This window comes from Manis pentadactyla, chromosome 6 (assembly GCF_030020395.1).
Source record: "Manis pentadactyla isolate mManPen7 chromosome 6, mManPen7.hap1, whole genome shotgun sequence".
NCBI classification, from domain to species: Eukaryota; Metazoa; Chordata; class Mammalia; order Pholidota; family Manidae; genus Manis; species Manis pentadactyla.
The window spans coordinates 121,772,941-121,786,966 of NC_080024.1; the positions used below are offsets into that span (position 1 = coordinate 121,772,941).

Consider the following 14,026-nt stretch of genomic DNA (forward strand, 5'->3'; position numbering starts at 1 on the left):
CAAGTCTCAGCCCAGGGGGTAATGTCTTTTGCCCAGAGGTCAGTTTGGCAGTTTAAGTAATTCACTCAACATCTCTGAGTTTATCTGCAAAGTTTAGCAGGTTGGGCATGTAAAGGATTTGCCCCAAGGTAATTCTCCAGCTTGGCACGCTACCTCTTGCGCTATTGGCAGTGCTTGAAAAGTGTACGTCCCGTCACGCCCAGTTCCCCGCGAGCTCCTTTCCCCAGACTCAGTGCAGCAGCAGATGTCAGAGGTGCGCAGTGTTTGAGAACTGACAGGACTTGTCTTTTGACATCTGAGACTTGTCTGGGAAATCAGAGTGTCTCCACTGTAAGCTCTGCAGGCAGTGGCCGTTTCCTCTGTTGTCTCCCCCAAATTCACTGCAGGCCGCCTTCCCCCGTGTCCGAGGTCCAGAGCTGGCTTCTCTGCCTGGCGGTGGGAAGGTGGGGCGGTCCCGCCGCTGGGGAGTGTGGCTGGGCGGGGGAACGCCTGCTGGCTCCCGGCCCGCCGAGGCTGCGGCGCGCGGGCGGACCAGGTGGCCGCTGGCCAGGCCGGGCGCTGTGAGCTCCCGGGTGCGCGCTGCGCCCGCGGCAGGTTCCCGACCCAGAGCCGGCAACGCCGGCGCCCGCGCCCGGCCTGCGTGCGCGGCGGGATGGCGGCGGCCTCGCGGCCTCGCGGCTGGGCGCCCAGGCCGCTCCTGCTCCTCCCGCTGCTGCTGGGACCGCTTGTGCCCGCCGGGTGCGCGGCCGCGGCCCGGCTCAGCCTGCACCCGCCCTACTTCAACCTGGCCGAGGCGGCGCGCATTTGGGCCACCGCCACCTGCGGGGAGCGCGCGGCCGGCAGCGCGCGGCCCCGGCCCGAGCTCTACTGCAAGTTGGTGGGGGGTCCCCCCGCCCCCGGCAGCGGCCACCCCATCCAGGTGAGGACCCGGGAGAGCGCGAGGGCGGCGGGCGGCGGGCGCCCTCCCCGTGCGACTACCCACCCGCGGCCCCGGGACGAAGGGACTGAGCCCCTTCCCAAGCGCGCTTGTGACCCCAGGCGACCGGGAAGGGCTCCCCAGTCCTTGCGCGGGCCGGAGGCCCCGGGAGTGACCCTACGGGAGCCCCGCCCTTGCCCACGCGCCCGAGGCGGGGAGCACGAAGCGCGCGAAGTGGATGGAGGCCAGGTTCAGTCTGGGCGCACGGAGGACAAGGTCTGAAGCTGCGCGGTAAGGTGTCCGTGGAACTGCGGTCCCGGTCTCCATGGACACCCAGGTAGCGCGGGGCCGGAGCCCCCCCAGGCTTCACGCGCTCGCCTCCCTAGAGGCCCCTCTTCTCACAGACCTTGTTCTGAGAAGTTGGTGGCAGTTGGCTCTTGCAGGTATTTAAGAGAATTTTTTAAGAGATTATATATAGTATCACTCAATTGCACTAAAAGATGCACTTCACCCTATTGCCTGAAGTGCCACCATTCAGTCACTGGGGCGAGTCAGGCTTGAAATGAACAGAGCTAGACACGACGCTCCGAGCCCGCCAGAGACTCGTACCAGGAACACCTGGGGTGCTGATTGCATCCCTGGAGCTCCATGAGCATCTGGAGGTGTGCCCGCTCTTTCTCCACGACCCTCACAAAGCGCTAGGAACCGAGTAGGTGAGCAGGTTAAGAAACCTGCCCGTGTCGTTGAGTAGAGCAGCTGGATTTGCACACAGCCAAATCCTCCAAAGAGGTGGCAGTTTCGGAGCTTGGGCTCCAAAAGTGAAAAAGATAATCATTGAGAATCTAGGTCACTGTTTTAGAAACTCTTTTGACTATGCACTTTCATAACTGACAAGTTGTTGAATATGCAGTGTCAATATGTGCTTACTTATATTTTATATGCATGTATTACTTTATTAATATATTGTTTGTATAAACTATAAACCATGCAAAAACAGAAATAAAGAAAATAATGATGAAAATACTTAACAATTTTCTGTTAATAGTCTCATGTAATTTTGCTTTCTCTGTTTTGTGATCGCATATAACCGTTTACAAATATACAGATATATATATGATATAATTATGTGTACAATTATTTTTGACAAGTTTAGCACTTACGAGGCAGTGATTCAAAGTTGGTTTTATATTAATACTTGAATTTAGTGGTTGTCACTGAATAGCTGAAATGATACCTTCACAAGTCCATAGATTCAAATGGAAGAATTCCATTGACTGCTGAGTTCCAGGACCAGCTATGTAATTTACAGAGTCCAGTGCAAAATGAAAATGTGGAGCCCCTTATTCAAAACTTACAAATTTCAAGACGGTGATAGCAGAGCCTTAAATTAAGTGATGGGCCTTTCTAAGCAGGGAATCCCATGTGAACATGCACAGGTCTGATGCTGTGTTAGCTAAATCCTGGTGCTCATATTTCTGCCTCATCCTTCAGTTATTCCAAAATTTTTTACAAGTAGAAACTTTGCCAGTAAATGTTCACTTTTCCAGGGGCATTCAATACTTCCTGGTAGGAAGGTGATGTTTCATGCTTTAAACAATAGATTCAAAGCTCACCACAAGTTTTCTTTTGTAAAATATTAAAATTGTTATGAAATTCTGTTTCCATGTTTTTAAAATGTGCAAAGATGAGAACTTTTAGAGTAACGCAGTTCCATCTTTTCAGCAACCAAAGCTGAGACATTTCCAAACATCGATTTCTCAAAACACTCTTTCTACAGCATGTATTTCTTTAGAATAGTATTTATTTTTTCACATATTGTTAAAGCAGCAAATTTACTTTGATGAAACAGGGTAGATATGCCTGCTGTTCTATAAATACCTCTCAGGTGGTATATTACTGGCAGGCAGCCACTCGTCATTCTGAAAGAAGTCAGAATTGGAATTGTGAAAAATAAAAAGGTGTAACTCATCTTTAAATTTAAAAAGTCTTCTAAGAACTTTACCATGAGATAACTCGTGAACTGGTATAGTCAGATTTGGGGGTCACTCCCCGTTTCAATACCAGGTTGTGACTGTTCAGCTATTTAGGAGAATAGATTCCACATGTCCACTTAACCGGGCACAGGTAAGCTTGGATGTGTCTGGTCAGATGATATCCTGGTGGAACCCCTTCTCTTCCATTGGGCAGAAGTTCAGGACCATTGGTCACTTGTGACCAGCTGACTTGTGGACTGTGTGTAGACTAAGCAATCTGTATATTAATTATTAATAAATATTGATTTCTTCATTTTAAGTACAATAAATGTTTTAATATTCCCTTTTTGCACCCCACTGGATTGCCTGGCACACTCAACATTGGAGAGAACTGTTCTAATTAAGGGGAGAGCAAAGACAAGGCGAAGGAATTTCCAGCTGTCTCCTCTGCCCCAGATTTGCATAGAAATGGGCCCACTCTCTTTCTCCTCAAGTGGTATTTTTATCAAGTGCTCATAGGTTGACACTATTGTTTTGGAAGTCCAGAAAGGTCATGTTCCGGTTCTGATTGAGTTTCCAGGATAGGTCGTTAAACCTGGGTGAACCGGGTTCCTAGTCCTAGATGGAGTAGGAAGTGGCTTTCTAGGTCACTGGGCAGGCTGCATTTCCAGGCCAGAGTGCAGCCTGCAGTAAAAGAATGCTATCTGGTGTTAGGCTTTACTCTTCCCTAAAAACAAGGGGTGACCAGAAGTTCAGTTGAGTGCTTTCTGCTTTCACAGCTGAGGGCCTGAGAAACGGCACTGGTGATGTGACAGGTTCTCATCTAATTGAGGAGAGAAGTGTGTTGGAAGCTGAGGTCCAGAAGCCAGGCTATTAGACATTTGCTCCTGCCCAGTGTTGGCAGCCCAGTTGGTACAGACCTGCCTTTCAGAAGAGTGAGGGGTGGTAGGAGATGGGTGGCAGAAGAGAAGAGAGAATAGGATGATTAGCCAAAGGTTAACAATGAAAGTTTATGTACAAATTATTTACCAAACATATGATCTTGACTTTGTTCATTGTACCTGTGTGGTGACTGTCTTGCCTCTGCTCATGTGCAGCTTAAGGTGGGTAATGGAGAAGAGTTAACTAAAGTAGTTCTATTTTTCAAACTTTCTAAAAATAAATCTTTGGGGCCAGCCAGGATTTAGAATTTCAAGCCAAAAGGATTTTGCAAAAAATGTGAAAACTGAATAAAAGTCAACTCTTAGAATAAACCAGAAACCTGGATTTATGGTCCTGATTCTGTAGTGACAATGCTGATACTTGAATGGTAGCATGGGTCAACAGGCAGGGAGTTTTAAAAGTCTGGATTTTGTTTGTTGTGTAAAAGAAGTTCACTGTGGTTTCTCTGGACTTGAGATTTACTAAATTAGATTTTACATACTTGTTACTGTTCAGACACTGAGTTTCTGGTGTTTGAGAGCTCTGGGATTCAGGGATCCTGGCTGTCTGGTTCACAGCGGTGTCCCCATTGCTTAGCACAAAGCCTGGAACAGTACAGGTGCTTGGAAAATATTTAATGAAAGGATGGGGGAGTGAAGATACAGTTAAAGGCTGTAAAGGAGTTAATGTAAAAAGTAGACAAGAAAAATAGGCTTTTCAAAATATGTTTTAAAAATTAATTTTTTTCTGTTGAAAGGTAATTACAACAGAAATATGTCACACTTTGTGCTTTAATTTTAAATGTTTACTTATGGAATCTAAAAACATTATTACTGATGTCTGATAGAGAAGGTGATAAAATGGAAGTGGAAGGATATGTCAAAAATATAACCTTGTGTTTGGTGTAGCTTAATTGGCATAAATACTATACTTACAAAATACTATACTCACAAGGAATTAAATGTACATGTTTACCAAACATATGATCTTGACTTTGTTCATTGACAGTTCAAACGCATCTTTTGTATGTTCCTTCATTACACTTTAATTTATGACTAGGGATTGATACCTGATCTGAATGATATTGATAGGGAAGCACACACTGGCTTGTGACAAAGCAGTCTCAATTGTGTGTTTGTGTAACTTGGATTAATGGCCATAAACAGGAAACTCAGTTTCACTAAGGCTCTGTTTATAGAACTATTGTGAAAGGGAATCATTTGTTAACTTCAACAAGGGCCTTTCCTTTGTTAAACTGATGTGGGAATTTTGTGAGAGGGCTGGGAAATCTAAGACTTTACCAAGTCCATTGATGTATTTGTAGCGATATTAATGATAAGAGTGATTTTGAGACTTCCGACAAATGAGTAGTTGGCAATTTCAGGATGAGTTTTTTTTAAAAAATGATTTTCCTAATTGTTGCTATGTGTTTGTGGACATTAGCCAAAGGTTAGCAATGAAAGTTTATGTACAAATTATTTAAAAAGACCAACACAAATGTTTTCCCTTGGAGAGCCAGGTTCACTTCACCAGTGAAGAAACATGGTTCTCCACACCAGAATAACAGCAGTTCAAATGTCTTCCTCAACAAATCAGATTACAAATCAGGAGCTCCCTAACCTTCAGGGTTGCTGATGAATAGTTGGAACTGGGAATGTTCAGTCCTTGAGTTCAAGATTTTTCTTCATGCTCTAAATTACCTGTACCATTGAGAATGGATCATTTAATCTGAGAAGAATATACAGTCATAGGGAAAGGAGAGGATTAAAAGTTATTAATTTCAGTCCCTTACTTGTAAGAAAACTACACCTAAGCCATTACAGAAAGAGAGCTGTGTGTGTTTAACATCTTTAGAGCAAGCACAAATGTGAAAACTACATATTTTCTTCACATCTTTTGCCAAAACTAGATTGAAACATGTGAGTCATTTTTGACAGCTTTATTGAGGCATAACTTAAATACCATAACATGCATCCACTGTAAGTGTGAATTCAGTAGTTTTTGGTAAATTTATGGAGTTGTGCAACTATCACAACTATGATTAGAACATTTCCAGCAGCCCCAACAGGTCTCTTGTGACTGTGCCCTCATTCTCTGTACCTGACTGCACTGGTGTGATTTCTGTCTCTAAAAAGTTGCCATTTCTGGAAATTTCATGTAAATGGAATCATGCAACATGTGCTCTTTTGTGTCTTATTTCTTCCACTTAGCATAATCATTTTAGGTTCACTCATATTGTTGCACAATTTAATGGCTTTTTCTTTTTATTGCAGAAAATAGTATTCTGTTGTATGGCTATATTGTATTTTCTGTATCCACTCACTAGTTGATGGATATTTGCATTGTTTCTAAGTTTTGGCTATTATAAGTATTGCTGCTGTGAACATCACAAACAAATCTTTGTGTGGACGTCTGTTTTCAGTTTTCACAGGTAGATTCCTAGGAGTGGAATTGCTAGATCCTATAGTAAGTTTATATTTAAGTTTTTGAGAAACTTCCCACTATTGAAGTGGGCTACTGAAGTGTCCCAACTGTTATTATAGAACTATTTCTACCTTCAGTTGTGTCAATTTTTGCTTCATGTTTATTTGAGGCTTTTTTGTTGGGTGCAGATACATTTAAACTGTTGTATTTTCTTGATGGATTGGCTATCAATGTGTAATCTCTATCTTTATCTCTTGTAATTATTTTTGACTTACAGTCTGTTTTGTGTGATATTATAAAGCCACCACAGCTCTCTTTTGGTTACTATTTGCATGTAATACCTATTTCTGTCCTTTCACTCTCAACTTATTTGTGTCTGTGAATCTAAAGTGAATCCTCTTCTAGACATCATATATTTGGATCATGGTGGTTGTTTTTTTAATGTCTGTTCTGCCAATCTCTGCTTTTTAATTGGTAAATTTAATCTGTTTACATTTAAAGTAGATTATTGACAAGGAAGGGCTTGCTTCTGCTGTTTTGCTATTTCCTATGTGTCTTACTTTTTTTGGTTCCTCAGTTCCACCATTATTACCTTCTTTTGTATTTAGTTTCTTTTTTTAATGTACCATTTTGGTTTCCTCCTCATTTCCTTTCCTGTATATTAAAAAAAATTTTTTTTTCTGAGTGGTTACTCTGGGAATTACAATTAATATCCTAAATTTATCACAACCCAGTTTGAGTTGATATCAATTTAGCTTCAAAAGTATCCCAAACTGCTCCTCTACAGGTCTGTTTCCCCTCTTTATGATGTTATCACAAATGACATCTTTATACATTGTTGCCCATCAACATAAATATAGAACTGTTTTATGCATTTGTCTTTTGGAAAAATGTTACAAACCAAAACTACAATAATGCTGGCTGTATTTACCTGTGTAATTGTCTGTACTGGTATTCTTTCTCTCTTCATATGGCTTTACATTACTGCCTAGTTTCCTTTCATTTCTGTACAAAGGATTCCCTTTAGCGAGGTCTACTAGCAAAAACTCCTTCAGCTCTTGTTTATTTAGGAATGTCCTAATTTATCCCTCACCTTTGAAGGATAATTTTACCAGGTATAGCCTTGGCTGATAGTTTTTCTTTTAGAACTTTAAGTATCATTTCACTGCCTTCTGGCTTCCATGGTTTCCACAGAAAAATAGGCTGTCCATCTTATTGAGGATCCCTTGTATATGAAGAATTGCTTCTCTCTTGCTGCTTTCAAGAAATTTCTTTGTCTTTTGACATTTGATTATAGTGTGTCTCAGTGTGGATATCTTTGAGTTTATCCTACTTGGAGTTTAAGTTTCTTTGATGTGTAGATTTACATCTTTCATCAAATTTGAGATATTTCAAGCATCATTTCTTCAAATAGCCTTTCTGCCTCTTCCTCTTCTCTCCTTCTGGGACTTCCATAATGTGTATGTTGATCCATTTTATAGTGTGCCATAGGTGCTTTGAGCTTTATTTATTTTTCTCTCTCTTTTTTCTTTCTTATCCTCAGGCTGGATAATTTATTGACTTATCTTCAAGTTACTGATCGTAGGTGGTTGTAGGTTTTTGAATAGGTTCCAGATTTCTGGAAAAGTTCACTGAGACAGGTTTTGCCGATTAATTGTTGCCTCAGTGGAGGGAGAGATCTCTGAAGCTCCTTCCTTTGTCATTTTTGGTGATACCTCATGTCTCTTTTTTTGAGTGTTTCTTACTTTCTGGTGCCACAAGATGTTCTGGGGTCATTTTCTATTTTCTTTACTCCAGCCTTGGACCTTTCCAAGGAGCTCTAGTTTATTTATTTATTTATTTTAACTGAGTGTGGTGGTTAGAAATCAAGATCTGGGTATGAGGTGTCCTTATTGTTACTATTGTAGCATTGCTTCTAGACTTTTTCAGTGGACAGAGCTGGGAAATATATGTATATCTACCAGTTCCTATATGCACACACATCTACATTAGAAATGCAGCTGACTTTTGTATTTTGATTTTGTATTCTCTGCTCTGCTGTAATTTTTTTGTAGACCATCTAGGATTTTCTACTTACAGGATCACATGTGTTTGATTTATTTCTCCAAATCTGTACACCTTTAATTTCTTTTTCTTTTAACTTATTAATTTATAAACACTGAAGTGGCTCTCTCATGCCATGCAGGCATCGTGCTAGATGCTGAGTATGCAAAGATGTTCCAGACATGCTCTTTCTGTAGCTGAGTAGCTTTTTTATGGCCTGTTTTTTTTTTTTTTCTTTTAAAAGAACAGGGAAACTCCTATGAGGTAAAACAGAATATCACCTCATTGTACATATTATCAAACTATTTCCTCTCAGAAGTGAAGAACTTTAGCTTTACAAACATGTAGATCTGAGTTTGAATTCTACTGTACCAGCTCGCTGACCTTGGAAATTACATAATCTCAATTTCTCCATATATAAAACAGGATTAATAATAGTGTCTATCTCACAGATCTATTGGGAGGATAAAAAGCATTTAATATGTTTCTTGATATGTAGTGCTCAATAAATGTGGTTTTTCATGGGGTGAAAAAAATCTTAGGTAAGACTTTTAAAGTGCTATGCTACAAATATGACTTATCAAAAGTCATTAAAAATTTTTGAGTAAAAAATTATTTTATTAAGGAAATGTACAGTACATTATGTATGAACGTATTTGGCATACTAAATAATCCATGGATATAAAGACTTCTGTAGACATCTGTAGAATAGCAATGTTAAATTGTCTTGGTATTGTGTTAATAACTACTTCAGATATTTATTTATGTAGGGACACATTTTCTATTGCTAAAGTAATATTGGGGAAGTATCAATTTCTTAAGGTTAGTTTTGGTGGCAGTAATACTTGATTCTTCCTGATCATAAATTTATTTCCAGTTGTGATTCAGGCTTTCATGAAACCTGCATTAACTCTTGATCAGCATTCTAGAATTGTTTGCCTAGTGAGGAAGAAGTTATTAATTGGTACCTCAGTGGTCTTGGTTAATGGAACTGCCTATGGTTGTGCTGAATATGTGGGCTTCTGGCCAAGGGGGAAGCAGGGGTTGAAATCCAGACTGGGCAAAGCTGTATCTGTTCAGAGGCAAAGAACCTTTTTCTGCTTCACAGAAAAGAGCTGTTTGCATGAACCAGTAGGGCCTTGATTGGATCCTCATGCCAGCAGGGTGGAACCTGCCCTGGGGAAAGCCAACTCATTGAGTCCCATGTGTCCTGCCAGGTTCCCAATGTCATAAGCATATTGTATTCTCTCAGCGGTTTGCCCATCCTAGATACTCAGAAAATACATGTGGAATTAATAAATGAATATTAGCTAGGGAGTAACATAGATTTATTCAGTTTTCCTTGTACATCTTAACTGTGAGAAGCGGGGGGAAAAGCAATTCTCCATTACTTTCAAGTTGTACAGTATACTGCACATACTGTTTATAGGAGTGACACCAAATAAGGGGCAGAATGGTGAGTAGGCAGAACAGCCTAGTAACCAGGGGACTTGCCCCCCTAATTAGTGCAGGATATTAATTTAACACATACATACATAACATCAAAGCTTGGCAGTGTTCTAAAGCATCTTACACATGCCGACTTTTTAATCCTCACAACAGTCGGTGAAGGAGGTACTCTTAGCATATTCATTTTACATATGAGGAAACTGAAGCACAGAGAGCTCAAGTGATTTGTTCAAGATCACACAGCTAGTATATGGTAAAGCCAAGTGCTCTGGCTGCACAGTTCCTGCTCTTACCCACTGCACTGTGCTGCTACTGCTGAGCTAACTATTCCTCCCTGAGTTCCAGCCAAACTCTCCATTGCTTCGCAAATTCCATTCATCATCTTAGAGCCATTTATTTTCATCTGTATCTTTATATTGATCACGAGCTCCCTGAGGGTGGGGTCACAATTTCCTGTTCACGTCTCTCCTCTTTGGCAGCTTGTTGTAGACACTCTGTAGATGCTTTTTGAAGAAACATTAAAAGGGCAACACCATCATAAAATTTTCCTGCTAGACAATACCTTGATGGAGATGCTGTTTGACAAAAATTACCTGAATTTTCAAAAACCTCCCTTTGGAAGACAGATAAGGGTCTGAGGTGTTGAATTTAAAAGTAGGCAGGTTCCACAGTGCCAAGCATTGGTGTTATGTATGTATGTGTTAAATTAATATCTCCTCCCTCTGAGCACCCTGCCGACTTGCACGTAGCTCTTTGCACCTCTCACACACTTGATGTTGTTATAAGAAGCCTCATTTTCCTTTGATCACTTGGTTCTGGGTATGGTTTCCCTCTGGCTGTTAGATATAGCAGTTGCCACTGTCGCTTAGGAGGGTCACAGCCAAAACAAATCACAGTAGAAGTGCTTGGCTAACCTAAAGGAGGATGAGGCCAAGGGCCTTCAGAATCCTCACTGAGCTGTTTGTAACCAGTGGTTCTCCAGCTTCACCAGAAAAAATAAAAACAGTGGTGAAATGTTGCAGCACAAAGGATTATCAGCTGTGGGGAAGAGGTGCCTGGGCAGAGTGTGGTGAAGCACTGAAAAGATTTTTACAGAGATGGGTGAGACTCCATTTCCGGGTCAAAATCCTACATGTGATGTTTGAGGCCCAAGCACAGACAACAGACTGGCTTTTACTGGCAGGCCTCCTGGGGAAGCTGCTCACCCTACTCTGGACTTGTCTGCAGTGAATGCATCATCTGGAGGGCGATGCAATCTGGATTGTGCACCCCCAGACATGGCCCTGCTCACGTGCATGTCTGCATTCTGAGCACTTGCCAGGAGCCTCCACTGAGATGCCTGAATAGGGTGCCACGGCTGCAGTGCTTTCCTCACCCTGACTCAGGGCTTTTGTACTGCTGCTTCTCTTTGTCCACTCCCAAGCCTCTGGGCCCATAAAAAGGCAGGAGCCTTGGCAGTGAGGTGATTCTCCTGTCATCTGACCCTTGCTGCTGCCGCTTCATGGGGAGAAATGGAACTCAGGGGAGCCAGCACCTTCCCCTTTGCTCTGCCCACACCACGCAGCCAGTGAACTTTCTTGGTTGCTGCCTTCACACTGGATTGCTGACCTCTTGGACCACGTCAACCCTGGGAAGCACAACAGGAGCTGCTAGAATGTCTTTTTGTGGATGATCCCTAATGGAGATACTTATCAACTAAGGAAAGAATTTTTAGCCGGAGATGTGTGCAATATTCATCCACTCATATATTTAACAAATATTTATTGACATCTGAGTGGCAAGCACAGAGGATGGGGGTATGATGGGCTGGGAATACAGTTCTGAACAGGCAGAGAAGGTCCCTGCCCATAGGGAGCTAACATTCTCTGGGGAGACTGCAGCCATGATTTTTATTGTGTCTTGGGGGGAATAAACAGGGTTTTGTGATAGGGATTAATTAACAAAGGGAATCTCCTCTAGGTTGAGTAGACAGGGAGGCCTTTCTGAGGAGGTGGTGTTGGTGCAGAAACCTGAGAGTTGGGAGGAAGCTAGGCCCATGGAGAAGGTGAGGAATGTGTTCCAGGCAGAGGGCCCACAGGTACAAGGGCCTTGAGGTGGGGACACTCTCGGTGTTCCACGAACTCGGGAAGCCACAGTGCCCTAACTGTTATATATTCCATCAGAGGGGAAAGCAAGCCTAGATTTAGTTACGCTGCTTTCTAATGAGCTTGGTGACACAGGCATCAGCCTGCAATTTGCTGTTGTTTTTTAAAATGGGAGCTCAGCTTCTGATGTTAAAAGTAAAATCGCACACATGTGCTCATGCTCACACACATATATCTGTGTACTTTTTCCCTGTGGGGAGAAAGAGGGTCCACATGTGGGATTACTGTTCCTCCCCATCACTAATTAACTTGTTTATCATTTCTACTATACTTCCTGAACCAAATAGTTTATGCTGTTTTAATTTATTAAATGAACACAGATTAAGTGTGTATCTTGTGCCACGTATGGGTCTTGGTAGTGAACAAGTCTCTTCAAGGACCCTCAGGACACTCAGAATCCAGAAAAAAGAATGGTTAAAAAAAAGACACACTGAGTGGTTCCTACTCAAAAGAAAGAGATAGAGGATAGAAATGGTGGAGTGCAGCCCTGCTTTGCATGGAGCTAATAGGGAAGCCCTCTCAGAAGAGGAGCTTAAGTCTGGGAGAAGCATGTTCCCAGGAGAGGGAAGAGCAAATGCAGAGACTCTGGGGTGGGAACATCCTCGGAGTGAATGAGCAACAGCAGGAGGGTCTGTGTGGGTCAGGTGGAGCAGGGGAGGGTGCAGTGGGAGGCGGTTTCAAGCACATTTGTGATCTGCTGTTGGGCACGTCTAGCAGAGGGCTCAAGTGAGATGCAGGAGAGTGTGTGTGCGGAGAGGGTGTGATTGCTGCCACGATGCCCTTGAGCAGGCAGGAGGGACAGCTCAGTGTGTGTGTGTGTGTGTGTGTTGGGCTGCAGGGGGCTTTGGGGGCCAGACAGCTTCTCCACAGCAATTGGGGGGTGGGGCAGGGCAGGCGTGTGGGCAAAGAGGCAGGGAGGTTTATGGAATAGGGAGAAGAGCAAATTTAGTAGGTTCATCAGGAGAAGGGAAGAGGGCAGAGAGGGTTTGAAGAGCACAGGGAATGTGTCAAATAATTTCTAGGAAAGTAAAAGAGGGAATATAGTGAAACACTACGCCAATATAGAAAAGCACAGTTCTCAGTAGTCTGTGATGGAGAAGCCTAAAAGAAGCCTGAAAATCTTCTATTACCTGTCTGTACCTGACTCACAGGTAGGCGGTGCCCAGCAGGAAAACACGTTTCTTCAACCAAGCCTAAATCTCTGAGGTGCCAGTGGTTACCAATGACCGGATGCTGTCATTGCTGCTCCTGGACGCTCTGCCCCTCATCCCCTCCTCCTACCCCGCCCTTACTTCCTCCTCCCCTGGGAGGCGTCCTTCCCTGGGCTCCTGTCTTGACTTTGACACTTAAACAAATTGCTCAAGCTCTTTGGTGCTTCTGACTTCTTACCTGTAAAGGGCTAATGATTGAAACTCGCCTTATAGATTTGTTGTGAAAAATAAGAGCACGTGTAAGGTGCCATGTTGGGCACATGGGTTTCCTTCTGTTATCACTACCATCAATGGGCTACTTGTGTGACTACTGCTGCAAGATCCATATACGACACGCCCCCATCACTGTGGCCTCTGTGGCCCCAGACTGCAGGGGACAGAAGAATCACCCGGGGTGCTTCCTGTAAATTCTGATTCCTGGCTCCCATCAGAATGCTGATTCTGTGTGTCCAGGGCAGGGCCCAAGATCTGCATTTTAAACCACCCAGTGGTTCCAAAGGCAGTGTGATCACATTATTGATGGTGTCTCATTGAGTCCTCACACCCACAGCATAAGATTGGTGGTGTGAGCCCATTTTAAACGAAAGAAAAATGGGGCTCAAAGGAGGCGAAATAATTCAACTAACATTTTGAAGCTGTAGACTGGTAGAGGCAGGATTTGAACCTCCATCATTTGTCTCCAAAATGCATCTCTTTGAAATGAGTTAAAAGTAAAGAAACCTCCAGAATTTGGCCTGAATGGATCCAGTTTTTGAGCAATAGGTATAAATTTTTCAGACATTTGCTTATCTGCCTTTAAAAAACAAACACCCAAGCCTACCTTGAGTCCCTTGTTTCATAGATCTATCCCATCCCTATTTCCAGGAACCTAGCACACTGAAGGTGTGACATCCCATCCCCAGTGGGGGGAATCTGTGTTGGGGCGGCAGAGCTGGGCACTCTCCT

The 14,026-nt window shown here is 43.1% G+C and overlaps 1 protein-coding gene across 7 annotated transcripts in view; it reads left to right on the forward strand.

The window, feature by feature from the left end:
* The first annotated feature begins 322 nt into the window (after nt 1-322).
* LAMA3 (laminin subunit alpha 3) overlaps nt 323-14,026 on the forward strand; it is a 242,243-nt gene continuing 228,539 nt past the window's right edge. For 2 of the 7 annotated variants that reach the window (XM_036905734.2, XM_036905736.2), the window contains exon 1: nt 477-919. In XM_036905734.2, coding sequence (XP_036761629.2) covers nt 653-919 — 267 coding nt within the window. In that variant the 5' untranslated portion in view covers nt 477-652. Of the gene's footprint in view, nt 920-14,026 lie in introns of all 7 variants that reach the window. The other 5 variants (XM_057504101.1, XM_057504100.1, XM_057504103.1 and 2 more) reach the window with 4 other exon arrangements.